This window comes from Oncorhynchus gorbuscha, linkage group LG19 (genome assembly GCF_021184085.1).
Source record: "Oncorhynchus gorbuscha isolate QuinsamMale2020 ecotype Even-year linkage group LG19, OgorEven_v1.0, whole genome shotgun sequence".
In the NCBI taxonomy this organism is placed as follows: domain Eukaryota; kingdom Metazoa; phylum Chordata; class Actinopteri; order Salmoniformes; family Salmonidae; genus Oncorhynchus; species Oncorhynchus gorbuscha.
In genome coordinates, this window is record NC_060191.1 from 42933810 (window position 1) to 42951497 (window position 17688).

Consider the following 17688-nt stretch of genomic DNA (forward strand, 5'->3'; position numbering starts at 1 on the left):
CTCAGAGGAGAGGAAGAGAGCAACAAGAAAGGACAAACAGCCCTTTGTTCTCCTCCATGAGGCCTAACCAGAACCAAGGATCAAAGACCCACAGACTGAGTATGCCACTCCTGATGTTCAGATACTGTATCTTGAGGTATTTTCTTATCGTTCACTCTGTTCTATAACTTTTCTACGATCATTCTCATTATATTTGTAAATATATTGATTAGTGTAATTATATGTTGATGGTATAAAATAATTGTATTTTATTCTGGTGAAGTAAGCTCCAACTGATTCTCAAAGAATTCATACCTTTAAATCAATTATGACTATTGTTCTTATTATGGTCTTAGAGTTAGTGCTCAAATAACTAATAAGGCAGGTTTTCTTAGAACACAGTCTCTGTCCATTACTGGACTGGGGCCCCATTCAAATCATTTCATCGTAATAAGTGTACAGACTACTCTACACTCAGTAAGCCCAGGAAGGAGTCTCTCCGGGTAGCTGCTTTGTTTAAATACTACAGGCCACAAAGTGTCAGTAGCTTATATGGCTTGTCTGCTGTAGCTAATGTAAGCTAACTAGCAAGATGTGCTGTCGTTGCTAGCTATATAGAATATGTAGTAAGCCCTTGTTGATACTAACCAGATAGCCACAACTAGATAACCAGCGTAGATAGCAACATTATAATTACATCACAATGGATTCATTTTCTAATGAAGCAGCTGCCTGTTAGCTGTCAATCATTTGTGGAGTAGCTAGCTAGCTTTGTTTTGCTAAATGGCAATGCTAACCGTCAAGCTAACTTTAGCCAGCAAGTGAACTAGCACTGGCAGTATGGGATAATGGAGAATGAACAACATTATTTCTTCATCACCTTGCTAGATAGTTAGCTTGGTAAACATTTAGTGTTATGTGCATTGGGCTGCACTTACCACCCCATTAATTTCATATGACGCGTGTGTGACTGCCTGACTCAGTTAGCAAGCTAAAGTTAGTGATCTAGCTAACTAATGAGCAGGTGCATAATATCAAACTGAACCTAACAAAAAAATACTTCAAGCACAAAAGTTGTTAACTAGATGTAAAATATGTCACTTCTGTTGGCTCCCCCACGTGGAGGTTTGTGCTCTCTGATTGTCTTGAAGCCAAGTTCAGCAGGGAAGTATTTTGTTCTAGCAAGAGAAGGAAGATCCTCCTGAAGTACATATCGGCAGTCAGTGTGTCTGTATCATAACTGTTGCGTCGTCACTGATGAGCATGTTCAGCAGATGATTCATTCTGGTAACAGTGTAAATCCATTCGACATTCGGGACACCCAAGCCCCCTCTCTTTTCAGTTTAGAAACACACACACACACACACACACACACACACACACACACACACACACACACACACACACACACACACACACACACACACACACACACACACACACACACACACACACACACACACACACACACATAATGTAGACCCTGAACCAGAGGTTAATTCCAATTCACCCTTATGCCTCCCAGCATGCATTGAGTCACTGCGCTCTGGTGCCCACCTGTTACTTGACATGACTTGACCTGTCATCATAACATGTCCTGGATGACTGAGTACACATGAAGGGAGATTAAGGAGCAGCTTCACTCTCTCTCTCATATCTTTCTCTCTCTCTCTCTCTCTCTCTCTCTCTCTCTCTCTCTCTCTCTCTCTCTCTCTCATATCTTTCTCTCTCTCTCTCTCTCTCTCTCTCTCTCTCTCTCTGTGTGTATCTCCCTCTCTTACTCTCTCTCTCTCCCTCTCTCTCTGTGTGTGTGTGTGTGTGTATCTACCTCTCGTTCTCTCTCTATCTCTCTCTCTGTGTATATCTCTTTTTCTCTCCCTCTCTATCTCTGTGTATCTCCCTCTCCTTCTCCTTCTCCTTCTCCTTCTCCTTCTCTCTCTCTCTCTCTCTCTCTCTCTCTCTCTCTCTCTCTCTCTCTCTCTCTCTCTCTCTCTCTCTCTCTCTCTCTCTCTCTCTCTCTCTCTCTCTCTCTCTCTCTCTGTATCTCCCTCTGTTTCTCTCTCAGTGTATATCACTTTTTCTCTCCCTCTCTATCTCTGTGTATCTCCCTCTCTCTGTTATGCAGGTGAATGAGGACCCAAAAGCGACTTAACAGAAACAGAGTTTATTCCAGTTTTAACAAAAAACGATTAATCCTGAATTCTTTCACTGGTAATGTCCAAACAGGAATAACTGAAATCCTCTAGTCAGTAGAGGGGAACAACAGGAGATGCGACCACAGACTGCAGGTCACTTCGGGTTGGCGCAGGCCGTAGCTGATAGAGACACCTGCTCACACGCAGCATCTGAAGAAGGCAAAAACACGACAGGACGGAACAAGGACACAGTACAGCAAACAAGGATCCGACAAGGACAGAAGCGGAAACAGAGGGAGAAATAGGACTCTAATCAGAGGGCAAAATAGGGGACAGGTGTGAAAGAGTAAACGAGGTAGTTAGGAGAATGAGGAACAGCTGGGAGCAGGAACGGAACGATAGAGAGAGAGAGAGAGAGAGAGGGAGAGAGATAGAGGGAGGGAAAGAACCTAATAAGACCAGCAGGGGGAAACGAATAGAAGAGAAAGCACAGGGACAAGACATGACAATCTATGACAAAACATGACACTCTATCTCCCTCTGTCTCTCTTTCTCTCTCTATCTCTTCTCCCTTTCTCTCTCTATCTCTGTGTCTCCCTTTCTCTATCTCTGTGTATCTCCCTATCTTTCTCTCTCTATCTCCGTGTATCTCCTTGTCTTTTTCTCCCTCTCTTTCTCTCTTTATCTGTGTATCTCCCTCTCTATCTCTGTGTATCTCCCTTTCTTTCTCTTAGTGCATCTCCCCCTCTTCCTATCATTCTCTCTAGATTTTAACCCTCTCTCTCGCTATTCATTTCTCTCACTCTCTTCCTCTGTTTCCTTCTCTATATGTCTCCAATCTGTGTTTCTGAGTGTGTGTGTATGGATGGGGTGAGAAGGATCTGGCCCTGCTGGAGATTGAGTGTGGCATCAAAGCGAGACCTTTCCACTGTTTAGACACTGGCAGCTTTCCCATCATTACGAAGAGGGCCATGCGGCTAGCTAATTACCCATAATCCCTTGCATAGCATCTTGTGAACCTTGTCATACAATACCTTAGTGTGTGTGAGTATGCACGCATACTTTTGTGTGCTTGTGCACATGGTGTGTGTGTAGATGTATTACTGTCTGAGGTTAGTTCCAATCAGCACTCGCTCTATTCCTCTGTCTGACTCCTCTTCCGGTTTTGAAGAGTTTATTTAAAGAACATTCACCTGTCTCTCTGATCTTTAAAGGAAGAAAGGCAGGGGTCAAAAGGACCGTGGCGGGCTGAATAAACAATTTTGATGTTGATGAGGATGTTGGAGTGATGAGGATGTAGTCGGAGGGGTGTGTGTGTGTCTAATAAAATCAAATGAAATTGGTCACATGCACAGATTTGTTATAGCAGGTGCAGCGAAATGCTTGTGTTACTAACTTCAACAGTGCAGTAGGATGTCTTGCAAATACAATACAAATAAACAAATAATACAATTTTAAAAAATCTAAACAAGAAATCAAGAAATTACAGAACGAGCCCAAGTAATAATCCAGAGTAGAAAGTAACAATTAGAATGAGCATGTGTCAGAATCCAGAATATAAATACGTGGTGTTCATAGACAGTATATCATTTGGAGAAAAAAATGGTATGTACAGTAGTAGCGACTTTAGGATGAGCGCGAATATAGTATTGTCATACGTAGTGAGTAAACAACAGTATTTAAACAGAATATGAGGTGACCAGCATTCAATGATTACTTATAGATGGGGTATTTAATCTCAAGGTGTAGGACAGAGTATCGGGTAGGTAGCCGGCTAGTGATGGCTGTTCAACAGTCCGATGGCCTGGAGATAGAAGCTGTTTTTCAGTCTCTCGGTCCCAGCTTTTATGCACCTGTACCATCTCTGTCTGCTAGATGGTAGCAGAATGAACAGACCATAGATGGCTGATGTCTTTGAGGATCTTCTTGGCCTTTCTTTGACACCAAGTGCTGTAAATGTCCTGGAGGGGAAGGCAGCGTGCCCCCGGTGATGCTTTGGTCTGAATGCACCACCCTCTGGAGAGGCATGAGGTTGAGGGCGGTGTCGTTGCCATACCAGGTAGTGATGCAGCCTGACAGAATGCTCTCAATGGTGCATTTGTCGAAGTTTGTGTGTCTTAGGGGCCATGTCGGATTTCTTTAGCCGCCTGAGGTTGTAGAGGCACTGTTGCGCTTTCTTCGCCATGGTGTCGGTGTGGTGGGACCATTTGCTTGTAAGTAAAGATTTCACTGTAAGGTCTACACCTGTTGTATTCGGCGCATGTGACTAATAACATTTGATTTGATTTCAGGTCCTCGGAGATGTGCACGCGAAGGAAATTTAAGCTTATGACCCTCTCCACTACAGCCTTGTCAATGTGTATGAGGGCACGCTCCCTCGTCTGTCTCCTGTAGTCCACAATCAGCTCCTTAGCCAGGGTGTTACGAATCCCTTTTGGCCCGACAGTCTAGGGGAGATGGTAATGAGACCCGTAACATAACTCATGCAAATTATTATTGTGACAAAGTAAAAGTGTGCACGAAATAACCACGACAACAGAAATCTACCGTCAAACTCTAGGTTTATTTATAAACACACGGTAATGGGGGGAGCAGGAAAAGGGGCTGAGCTGGACCCAAGGAAAGAAACAATAAATATACAAAAACACACCCCTAAGCTAGACTAGCCTACTTTAACAACAACTAACTAACTAACCAAAAATACAGTGGGTGGTCCGCCCAGTTCTACCTAGTGTATTTAACAAAGTTCACCTACGGGTAGTGTATGCCCATGGGCGACTTGTCTTGGTTTCCCCTTTTCCCACCAGCAAACAAACAAACACCATAACCAAAAACAATACTCACAGGTGATGACAAAGTGCTATGGAGGTGCTTTAAACAAAAGAGAGGTTAAGACACAAAGCGAGAGTGAAACACAGAGACCAACAGACATGGCATTTACAGAGAGATTGAGCTGAGCTGAGCTCTAGAACAAACGATGGGGTTTTTAAACCATGGGGAAGGAACTGTGATAGGTCAGGAAATAGGAGGAGGTGTGTCTTCTGATTGATGATTGATTGTTGACTGATTGGGGAGTGATGATTTTCACCTGTGAGGGGAGAAGGAGAGAAAAGAAACACACACACAGGATACACACACACACAGGATAACTGTATCCGTAACACTCCCACCCTTAAAAGAGCAACCCTAGGGGTTGCGACTACAGTATTTCAATGAATACAAAGCAACAACCTTGCAAAACATTCAGAAATCATTTTCTCACACGAGACAAAGCATCTGCCAACACATTATCAGAACCCTTTTTGTGGCGGATCTTCAAATTATAATTTTGTACAATCAGCGCCCAACGCATAAGGCGCTGGTTCTGGTTGTACATTCGGTGGAGAAAAACTAAGGGGTTATGGTCAGTATATACAATCACGGGTAGGGCACTGGAACCAATATATACTTCAAAGTATTGCAGAGCCAACAACAAAGCAAGAGCTTCTTGTTCTATTGTCGCATAGTTTGTTTGACATTTATTAAATTTACGTGAAAAATAACAAACGGGATGATCCACTCCACTCTTGTCCTGCTGCAGTAGAACAGCACCAGCACCTCTGGCACTAGCATCTACCTCAAGTTTGAACGGTTGTTCAAAATCTGGAGCAGCAAGTACAGGTGTACTACATAAGAGTGCTTTCGCTGATTCAAAAGCTCTCTTACAATCAGGGGACCACACAAATGATCTAGCCGGACTAAGCAAATCGGTCAATGGAGCAACTACCGCAGAGAAATTTTTACAGAAGCTACGGTAGTAGCCAACCATCCCTAAAAAGCGGCGTAGCTCTCGTCTGGTGGTAGGTGCAGGGAATGCAGTAATAGCCAAGACCTTGGCACCAACAGGGCGCACCTGTCCATGGCCAACCTCTTTACCGAGATAGGTAACAGTAGCCTTCCCAAACTCGCACTTTGCCAAGTTCAGGGTTAGAGAAGCAGCTGCCAACCGTTCACATACTACCCTTAGCGAGTCAACATGATCTGACCACTCAGACGAATAAATCACTAGGTCATCAAGGTATGCACTACAATTAGGAACGCCAGCTAATACGGAGTTAACCAGTCGTTGGAAAGTGGCTGGTGCATTTCGCATCCCAAAAGCCATAACTGAGTACTGTAGGAAGTTGTCTGGGGTCACAAATGCAGAAATCTCAGAAGCTCGTGAAGTTAACGGAACCTGCCAGTAACCTTTTAAGAGGTCTAACTTGGTTACATACTTAGCAGCACCAATAGTGTCGATACAGTCGTCCAGTCGGGGTAACGGGAACGAATCTGGCATTGTGACAGAATTTACCTTTCGATAATCCGTACATAACCTGGACGTACCATCAGGTTTAGGAACCAAAATGCAAGGAGAACTCCAAGGGCTTGAACTTGGCTTAGCCAGGTCATTCTCCAACAAATATCTCACCTCATCCCTCATTATCTTCCTCTTGGAAGCGTTGATACGATATGGGTGTTGCTTGATAGGTGTAGCATTTCCAACATTAATGTCATGTTCCAACACATTTGTGCGAGTAGGAACGTCATTAAAGAGACATGGAAAACTGTGTAGTAGCCTCACAATATCATTGGCCTGTCCATCCGTTAAATGAACCAGACCGGATTGGATAGACAGCAGCATTTCTGAGTTGGGCAATCTAACACACTGCTGCTGAGTATTGCGCAACTCCAAGCCATCAACCTCATCAATATGACAGTCCACTATCATAGCAGTAGTAGCAGAGGAGACAGCAGTACCTTCCTCTGTTGTTGAACTCTCTAACTGTGTGATGGGTCGGGTGTGGTAAGCTTTCAACATGTTAATGTGACACACACGAGATTGGCGTTGTCTATCAGGAGTTTGAAGCACATAGTCAGTTTCACTTATTTTCTTTTCAATTAAATAAGGACCCGAGAAACGAGCTGACAGTGAAGATCCTGGAACAGGTAATAACACCAGTACTTGGTCACCTGGCTGTAGTGGACGAGAAACAGCCTCTTTATCATAGTGTCTTTTCATGCTCCTCTGTGAGGAAGACAGAGCTTCCTTTGCGAGAGCACAAGTTTGGTGTAGGCGCTCACGAAAGCGACTAACATAGTCCAACACATTCTCATCTCTGGTACACAACTCTTGGGACAAGAACTGTTCTTTAAGGACTTTCATTGGTCCTCTCACTGTGTGACCAAACACCAGTTCAGCCGGGCTGAAACCTAGGGACTCCTGCACAGTTTCACGAGCAGCAAACAAAACTAGAGGAACTCCCTCATCCCAATCTTTCTCAGATTCCAAACAATATTTACGTAGCATAGACTTCAGTGTCTGATGCCATCTTTCAAGTGCACCCTGAGACTCTGAGTGATAGGCGCTTGACACACGGTGCGTAATTGACAAGGATTTTAACACCTGCCTGAAGAGCTTGGATAGGAAATTGGTTCCTTGATCGCTTTGTACCACCCTAGGTAACCCGAATGTCGTGAAGAATTTTATTAAGGCTTTACTCACTACCGGGGCTGTAATCCTTCTCAGAGGAATGGCCTCGGGGTATCTTGTAGCCATACACATTATCGTTAACAAAAACTGGTTACCCGATTTTGTCTTCGGTAACGGTCCGACACAATCAACCACCACATGCTCGAATGGTTCACCTATGACAGGTATGGGACAAAGAGGAGCGGGAGGAATAACCTGATTTGGTTTTCCTGTTATCTGACAGGTGTGGCATGTCCGACAGAACTGAGCCACATCTTGTTTTAAACCCGGCCAAAAGAAATGTCGAAGGATCCGATCATAAGTTTTTGTGATTCCTAAATGACCAGACCACTGGTGATCATGAGCAAGGGATAACACATTTTGTCGAAAGGCTGTAGGAATCACTATTTGGTAAACAGCATTCCAATCTCCATCCGCGTCAACATGGGATTTCCATTTACGCATGAGGAGATTACCATCAATGAAGTAAGCCACGTTCTTCTTCTTCACATCTTCCAATGAGACAACACTAGAAAAACATTTAGCAAGCTTGTTGTCAACCTTTTGGTTAGCAATCAGCTGCTCACGAGTGACTGGTAACTGTACTGCATCAGCAATAAGTTCAACGTTCTTTGATTCTTTCCTGGGCTGTTTGTCAGAGGTGATCAGCTTCTCAGAGGTATCACACAATCCATCTTCTTGATCAACCTCTTTGAACAGTACAGTGTTCGACAAATCTATCTCGTCACCCTCTTGTAGTGCCTGAGCACGAGTGACAGCACAAGCGGGGAACACATGTGGATAACTCTGTGCCAGCTCATTAGAGAGAGAGTGGTCACTTTTATCCAATACTTCCAATACGGGTACTACCTTTCCTCCGGCAATATCGTTACCCATTATAAAGGTCACACCTTTCACTGGCAACATAGGGCGTACCCCCACTCTGAATATTCCACTGATTAACTCAGTGTACTTTCACAAAGTGCAATGGCACTGGGACAAAACCCATTTCAATACCCTGCACTAACACACTGGAACCACAATATGTATCGTCAGATAAGGGCAACACATCAGACAATATAAACGACTGCGCCGCACCAGTATCTCTAAGGATTTTAACCGGTCGTTGAGACGCTTCGTCATTCGTTAGGGACACAAACCCCTCGAAAATGAATGGTTCATAACGGCGGTCGGGGACTGGGACTTTCAAACTACAGTTACCCTGAAGCACCTGTTTTGTTGCCGACCTCTTAACCGTACGAATTAGAGCAACACCTGTCGGTGGCTTGGCACGAAGAGGCATCCCTTGTTTGCGTTTAAGCAGGAAGCAATCATTAATCATATGTCCTACTTTATGACAATAGAAACAGGGATGCTCATTCTTTTGCCGTGCTTGATATACTACTGCTGGCCGACTAGGGCTAAAGGTAGGAAACTCAGTGGCTCTACTCTCAGTTTGAGCCGAAAACACACTCTTGTGCGTCAACACAAACTCGTCTGCCAACACAGACGCTTCTGCCAGACAGGATACTTTCTGTTCGTTTAGGTAAACTACAATGCGTTCGGGTAAGCAATTTTTAAACTCTTCCAACAAGATTAACTCCCGGAGAGAGTTGAAATCAGTTACCTTACTAGCAGCATGCCATTTATCAAACAGATTTCCCTTGTTTCTAGCAAATTCCACATAAGTCTTACTAGAAGACTTTCTATGAGACCTAAATCTCTGTCGGTGTGCCTCAGGCACAAGCTCATAGGCACGAAGAACAGTAGCTTTGACCGCTTCATAATTCAAACTGTCCTCCAGACGTAGCGCTGACAAAACCTCTTGGGCTTTACCAGTTAATTTACACTGAAGTAATAGGCACCATACCTCTTCAGGCCATTTCAATGCTACGGCTATACGCTCAAATACAAAAAAATAGGAGTCAACCTCTGACTCTCTGAACAAAGGTACTAAGGCAATCTGCCTACTAATGTCAAACGTGTTTGAGGACACAGCAGGTGAGGACGGCTCACAAACAGGCACAGTAGGACCGGAGGCTAGCCTCGCTGTCTCTGCCTCCAGTTCCATCTGGCGCATTTTGAACTCCAACTGCCTTTGTTCTCTGTCTGCCTCAATTTTACACATCTCCAAATGCCGTTGTTCTCGTTCTTTTTCTGCCTCTATTTTACACATCTCCAACTGGAGAGTCTCTCGCCTAATTTGGGCTCTCTCTTCCACCTCCAGTTGGAACTGTGCTAAACGGACATCCCTCCTGGCATCACCATTTGACAGTGGGGAGAGTGGATCAAAACGGGACAATGTGGCTGGTGTTTTAGCCTCTCCCTCATTATCAGACACCAATGGGCTTACAAGAGCAGCACCATCCGCTACAGGGGTAGTAGGCTCAGGCAGCGGTAACACAAGCACCTGCTCTTCCAACAATACATTTAATACTAGCCGTTTAACCTCCGCCTTAACTAAACTCTGCGGAATCGATACTGAATAATGGTCAGCCAAGGTCATTAAATCAACTCTACGACATTTGTCAAAAACCTCCCACGAAGGGTTATCCAAAAAGGATCTCAAATCAAAAGTATTCATTTTACACTACTTCACAAGTGCCAAAGAAAATAGCAAACACTAATGCTACTTCAGCTATGACGCTCAACACTGAACTATACCACTACAACAATCTACATGAGCGGCATGGGTGTCAGTTATGACAGATCCCGGATGAGGCCCCACTTATGTTACGAATCCCTTTTGGCCCGACAGTCTAGGGGGGATGGTAATGAGACCCGTAACATAACTCATGCAAATTATTATTGTGACAAAGTAAAAGTGTGCACGAAATAACCACGACAACAGAAATCTACCGTCAAACTCTAGGTTTATTTATAAACACACGGTAATGGGGGGAGCAGGAAAAGGGGCTGAGCTGGACCCAAGGAAAGAAACAATAAATATACAAAAACACACCCCTAAGCTAGACTAGCCTACTTTAACAACAACTAACTAACTAACCAAAAATACAGTGGGTGGTCCGCCCAGTTCTACCTAGTGTATTTAACAAAGTTCACCTACGGGTAGTGTATGCCCATGGGCGACTTGTCTTGGTTTCCCTTTTCCCACCAGCAAACAAACAAACACCATAACCAAAAACAATACTCACAGGTGATGACAAAGTGCTATGGAGGTGCTTTAAACAAAAGAGAGGTTAAGACACAAAGCGAGAGTGAAACACAGAGACCAACAGACATGGCATTTACAGAGAGATTGAGCTGAGCTGAGCTCTAGAACAAACGATGGGGTTTTTAAACCATGGGGAAGGAACTGTGATAGGTCAGGAAATAGGAGGAGGTGTCTCTTCTGATTGATGATTGATTGTTGACTGATTGGGGAGTGATGATTTTCACCTGTGAGGGGAGAAGGAGAGAAAAGAAACACACACACAGGATACACACACACAGGATAACTGTATCCGTAACACAGGGCTTTAACCTCCTACCTGTAGACTGTCTCATCGTTGTTGGTAATCAGGCCCGACACTGTCTTGTCATCAGCAAAATGTATGATTGAGTTGGAGTCGCGTTTGTTGGGGCGGTATGCAAATTGTAGTGTCTAGGTTTGTCGGGCAAGATGAGGTTGTATGGTTCTTGACTAGCCTCTCAAAGCACTTTGTGATGACAGAGGTAAGTGTTACGGGGCGATGGTCATTTAGTTCAGTTACCTTAGCTTACTTAGGTACAGGAACAATGGTTGATGTCTTGAAGCAAGTGAGGATAACAGACTGGGATAGGGAGAGGTTGAATATGTCCGTAAACACTCCAACCACCTGGTCTGTGCATGCACCGAGGATGCGGATTGGTATGCCACCTTGAGAGGGTTAACACGCATGAAAGTCCTACTCATGTTGGCTACAGAGATCGGGAGCCCGCAGTCCTCGTGAGCAGCAGGGGCCCACGACGGTGGCTCTGTGTTGTTTTCCTCGAAGCGGGCAAAGAATGTGTTAAGTTTGTCTGGGAGTGAGGCGTCAGTGTCCACAACGTGGCTGGTTTTACCTTTATAATCGGTGATTGTCTGAAGTCCCTGCCACATGCGTCTCGTGTCTGAGACATTGAGTTGTGACTCTACTATATTCTTGCAATGTCTTTCTTCTTTCTGATGTACTCGTCCATGTTCCCAGTCACCTTACCGTGGTTAAATGCGGTAATTCGCACATTCTTTATTGCGTGAATGCCCAACGTTGAACAGACCTTGGATTGGAGAGACAAGGACAGTAGAGAGGGAAGAAGAGGGAGAACGCCTGCGACTTAGATGACCGCTGTTACCAGGAAAACCTCTCCTAAGTGTTTGTATATCAGCTACCTTAAGAGAGCGACTGAAAGCGATCAGTGGTTGGATTGGATCTCAAACCAAAGACAATTTTTGAATCAAGCTCTCTCCTCAGTATCCATCAGAAAGGTTGTGACTCCATCGCTGTGTTGGACGAAGCCATAACTGAGTACAGTGACACCTTCACTGCCTTGACCTCATTAATATGCGTCTTATTACTTCATCAGTGTGCATGGCAACCTCATTACAATGTGTGGTGACTTCTTCATTGTGCAAAGTGACTGTTTGCATCTGCATGACAGCCTGAGCTATGTCTAATGAGTTTAGCCATGGTACTGTGCCATTGCTATGCACTTAAACTTTTACCAACTCTTTGCCATTTAGCAGACGATTTTATCTGAAACAACTTACACTTATGCGTGCATACATTTTTACATATGGGTGGTCGCGGGAATCAAACCCACTATCTGGGCATTACAAGCACCATGCTCTACCAACTGAGCTACAGCTTTTAGGCTATGTTCACCATGGAAATACTGTGGATTTGGGTTAGGGGCACCATTACACTAAAAGGGAAAACAACAATATCTAGTCTTCTCATCAGCATACACTGAGTGTGCAAAATATTAGAAACACCTGCTCTTTCCATGACATAGACCAGGTGAATCCAGGTGAAAGCTATGTTTCCATATTGATGTCACCTGTTAAATCCACTTCAGTCAGTGTAGATGAAGGGGAGAAGGTTAAAGAAGGCTTGAAAACAGCCTTGAGACAATTACATTTAACATTACATTTAAGTCATTTAGCAGACGCTCTTATCCAGAGCGACTTACAAATTGGTGCATTCACCTTATGACATCCAGTGGAACAACCACTTTACAATAGTGCATCTAAATATTTTAAGGGGGGGGGGGGTGAGAAGGATTACTTTATCCTATCCTAGGTATTCCTTAAAGAGGTGGGGTTTCAGGTGTCTCCGGAAGGTGGTGATTGACTCCGCTGTCCTGGCGTCGTGAGGGAGTTTGTTCCACCATTGGGGAGCCAGAGCAGCGAACAGTTTTGACTGAGCTGAGCGGGAACTGTACTTCCTCAGTGGTAGGGAGGCGAGCAGGCCAGAGGTGGATGAACGCAGTGCCCTTATTTGGGTGTAGGGCCTGATCAGAGCCTGGAGGTACTGAGGTGCCGTTCCCCTCACAGCTCCGTAGGCAAGCACCATGGTCTTGTAGCGGATGCGAGCTTCAACTGGAAGCCAGTGGAGAGAGCGGAGGAGCGGGGTGACGTGAGAGAACTTGGGAAGGTTGAACACTAGACGGGCTGCGGCGTTCTGGATGAGTTGTAGGGGTTTAATGGCACAGGCAGGGAGCCCAGCCAACAGCGAGTTGCAGTAATCCAGACGGGAGATGACAAGTGCCTGGATTAGGACCTGCGCCCGCTTCCTGTGTGAGGCAGGGTCGTACTCTGCGGATGTTGTAGAGCATGAACCTACAGGAACGGGCCACCGCCTTGATGTTAGTTGAGAACGACAGTTTGTTGTCCAGGATCACGCCAAGGTTCTTAGCGCTCTGGGAGGAGGACACAATGGAGTTGTCAACCGTGATGGCGAGATCATGGAACGGGCAGTCCTTCCCCGGGAGGAAGAGCAGCTCCGTCTTGCCGAAGTTCAGCTTGAGGTGGTGATCCGTCATCCACACTGATATGTCTGCCAGACATGCAGCGATGCGATTCGCCACCTGGTCATCAGAAGGGGGAAAGGAGAAGATTAATTGTGTGTCGTCTGCATAGCAATTGAGACATGGATTGTGTATGTGTGCCATTCAGAGGGTGAATGGACAAGATTTAAGTGCCTTTGAACAGGGTATGGTAGTACCCTGTAGGTGCCAGGCCCACTGGTTTGAGTGTATCAAGAACTGCAATGCTGCTGGGTTTTTCCACGCTCAACAGTTTACCATGTGTATCAAGAATGGTGCACTACCTAAAGGTGTTATGCAGGTGAATGAGGACCCAAAAACGACTTTACAGAAACAGAGTTTATTCCAAGTCAAACCAGGAATACAGAAACCCTCTAGACAGTAGAGGGGAACAAACTGAAGATGCGACCACAGACTGCAGGTCGCTTCGGGAAGGCGCAGGCCGTAGCTGATCAAGACACCTGCTCACACGTAGCATCTGAAGAAGGCAAAAAACATGACAGGACGGAACGAGGACAAGAACAGCGAACATCAAACGAGGATCCGACAAGGACAGAAGCGGAAAACAGAGGGAGAAATAGGGACTCTAATCAGAGGGCAAAATAGGGGACAGGTGTGAAAAGAGTAAATGAGGTAGTTAGGAGAATGAGGAACAGCTGGGAGCAGGAACGGAACGATAGAGAGAGAGAGCGAGAGAGGGAGAGAGGGAGGGGGAGAGAGGGATAGAAAGAGGGAAAGAACCTAATAAGACCAGCAGAGGGAAACGAATAGAAGGGAAGCACAGAGACAAGACATGATAACCAATGACAAAACATGACAAAAGGACATCCAGACAACTTGACACACCTGTGGGAAGCATTGGAGTCAACATGGGCCAACATCCTTGTGGAATGCTTTTGACACCTTGTAGAGCCCATGCCCCGGCTAATCTAGGCTGTTCTGAAACTCAATATTAGGAAGGTGTTCCTTATGTTTTGTACACTCAGTGTACATGGATGTAAATCGTTCACAAATGAAAAGCCTCACAAATAATGTGTGTGTTATTTCCCTGCAGAGGTGTGTTAGGGGTGGGTGGTGTGTGAGTCACAAGGCAGAATAACAGCACAACATAAGGCAGACGAACATTCCCTAACCGTGGGCTGATATAAGATGGCGTGTGTTTGTGTGTGTTGTATATGACGATGTACTGCTGTGCTTCCCACTTCCCAAGTTCCCATTCCCATAATGCCACAGCAAACACCTGCCATTACGACTCAAGGGAAAACCACTGTGCTGTGGAAGAGGTGAAGACGGCTCCATCTGTTTCCTTCATCTATAGCAGTCTCTCTGTCTGATCATGTGCGTGTGTCTGCGTGTGTCTGTGAAATATAGATGTACGCAAACACTATCATCCAACATTCAATTGTATTTTCTATGTATATTTGAATATTTTCCTCTGCAGGCAGAAACCCCCCCCCCCACCAGCAGAAACAGGTCGAGGAAGGAAGACAAGAACTAAGAGATGCTATTGTCACTCTTCACTGCGCTCAGACACTTCACTGAGAGGTAAGAGAAACACTTTGCTCGACTGTGTGGGATGACAGTCTGCATTGTGCGATTCACTGGATTTGAAATGTTCCAAAGTATCCAGAACACAACCTTTAAGGGAAACCACTTAGAAAGCTGAGAGTTTTGGGTGTTTCGGTATAGGCAAACTTCCCCACCACACCACATGGTGGAGTACTTTCTATGTCCACCTATGGGCAGCAACACCGCTCTCTGGGGCATGATGACTACATTAAGGCCTTCCATCAGTGATACTCAAATTGAAAATCATTCAACTAAATAATGAGGATTTCTATCAGCTTCATTGAGGTGTCGATTACATCTCACATTCCAGTGTTCCAACCTGTAAACAAGGCTGCATGGGATTTATCTCAATGCGACTCCGTGCATCCAATGGCAATGTCAGCTTAAGTATAATGCCGGGATCCATTGTGGATTTAATAGCTCTATAATGCAATTCCACCTCCGACAACATCAAAACATCAGCTATGCAGATCTGATTGAACCGGGCCCTAAATTGCCTCCATTCATCATGGACCAGGGAAAGCTACTTCAGGGAGGGAGGGAGGGAGAGAGAGAGAGACGAAAATGATAAGGCCAGCAGTTCTCTGTGCTGAGGCAGAGGTGGGTCATAAAATGCTTATGACTGCCTCTCTGGATGTCTGGCTGGCTGGCTGCCCGTCTGCCTGTCTCTGTCTGTCTACCTGTTTGCATGTCTGCTGACTGAGCACACACGTCCAAGACCCAGACAAAGGCAGCACTAGGGGTGTTAAGGAGGAGGAAGATGGAAGACTGTGGTTTTTGTGGACAGATGTAAGCAGCGCTGATGATGGCACTGATGCCTGTCTGTTCTGGGGGATCATTGGGTAATGGGATGTGAGTATATATCTCACCACCGTAGAGAAACAGGAGAAGCAGAGACAGGTGTGTTGGTGATAGGCTAACCCACCACTGGGAAAGGGGCCATATCCGAGGAAAGAGGCATATCCGCAGATATCTTGACTTGACTCAAAAATATATACTGTCGATATCACATGGTAATTTCCTTTGTCCCGATATCGACTCATTCAATATCCGACATAGGTTATTGAGATATTTGACATTATTTGTGTTAAAGAGAAACCCCTGCTATTTGATGTCTGATCATTTCCGCTGTCATTTGGGAGACGAGGTACACTATGATCTTAACCAACGATGGTGTAAAGGTCCCTTTTTCCCTGATTGTGACGCGAGTGTGTGATGAGTGAGCCGCTTCATGTCTGACAGGAAACATTAGCATCAATGTTTGTAGTGTGTGATCCAAGGGAACTGGTACCAACTGCAGGCCCCTCCAGCTGTGGAGCATTGGAGGCTACTAAGGGGAGGGACGGCTCATAATAATGGCTGGAACGGAAAGGCATCAAACACATGGAAACAATTTGTTCGAGGTATTTAATACATATACTTTTCATTTATTACGCTCAAGCCATTACCATGAGCGCATGGTGACAGTAATCAGGAGGAGATGTGGCTTGTTCTCTCTCTCTCTCTCTCTCTCTCTCTCTCTCTCTCTCTCTCTCTCTCTCTCTCTCTCTCTCTCTCTCTCTCTCTCTCTCTCAATTTTCTTTATTTAATTTAATTAGGCAAGTCAGTTAAGAACACATTTTTATTTACAATGACGACCTAGGAACAGTGGGTTAACTGCCTTGTTCATTGGCAGAACGACAGAGTTTTACCTTGTCAGCTTGGGGATTCGATCTAGCAACCTTTACGATTACTGGCCCAACGCTCTAACCACTAGGCTACCTGCCTCCCCTCTTTCTGTCTCTCACTCCCTTTCTCCTCTGTCTTTTATCCTCTCACATCAGGTTTTATGTTCATCTGTCTAGACTGTTATTGATTGAGGTTTTAATGTCTCCTCGTTGAATTTATATTGGGTTTGCATGCCGGGCAATGAGATGAGTGGGTCTGTGTATAGGTACTAACACTGGCGCTTCGCTTTGGTCCGTCTCTGCTTTAGTGATCCTCTGAGGTAAGCCAGGCTCCGCTAGGCTCATATCGCAGTTAAGAGTGATGCTTGGACACACACACACACCATCTCCACACACACATGTCGTCCACCCCCCCCCCCCACATACACACACTCCCTAGCAGATGCTTAGTAGTTTTGATCTGATAAAAAAAAGTCCATATCTCTATTGAAAGCAGACAGTTTGTGTCGAGCGGCCTGCACAGACAGCAGGATGCCTGGGCAGCCCAGGCTCTGGACATCTGCTCCTGGCACACAGCACACTGACTCGGACTCACACACTGATTCTCAGTAGCAGGGAGAGCACATGTTTAACACACTGTTACACTGGAGCCCAGAGGCAGCAGCCGACGTGTAAGTATTTTCACAGAAGGACATCCTATCACCTCTTTTCTCTCTGTCTCTCTCTGTCTCTGTCTCTGTCTCTGTGAGTGTATGTCTCTGTCAATTCAAGTTCATTTTAAGAGCTTTATTGGCATGGGAAACATATGTTTACATTGCCAAAGTAAGTGAAATGGATAATA

General features: G+C 45.1%; 1 protein-coding gene across 3 annotated transcripts in view; it reads left to right on the plus strand.

Moving 5' to 3' along the window:
• Window positions 1-17688, plus strand: part of LOC124005347 (A-kinase anchor protein SPHKAP-like) — a 151665-nt gene that overhangs the window by 74387 nt on the left and 59590 nt on the right. For 2 of the 3 annotated variants that reach the window (XM_046314497.1, XM_046314500.1), the window contains exon 1: window positions 15063-15156. The exons of the other annotated variant lie outside the window; for it this stretch is intronic. In XM_046314497.1, the coding sequence (XP_046170453.1) occupies window positions 15113-15156 (44 nt within the window). In that variant the 5' untranslated portion in view covers window positions 15063-15112. Of the gene's footprint in view, window positions 1-15062; window positions 15157-17688 lie in introns of those variants that run through there. 3 annotated transcript variants of the gene reach the window in all.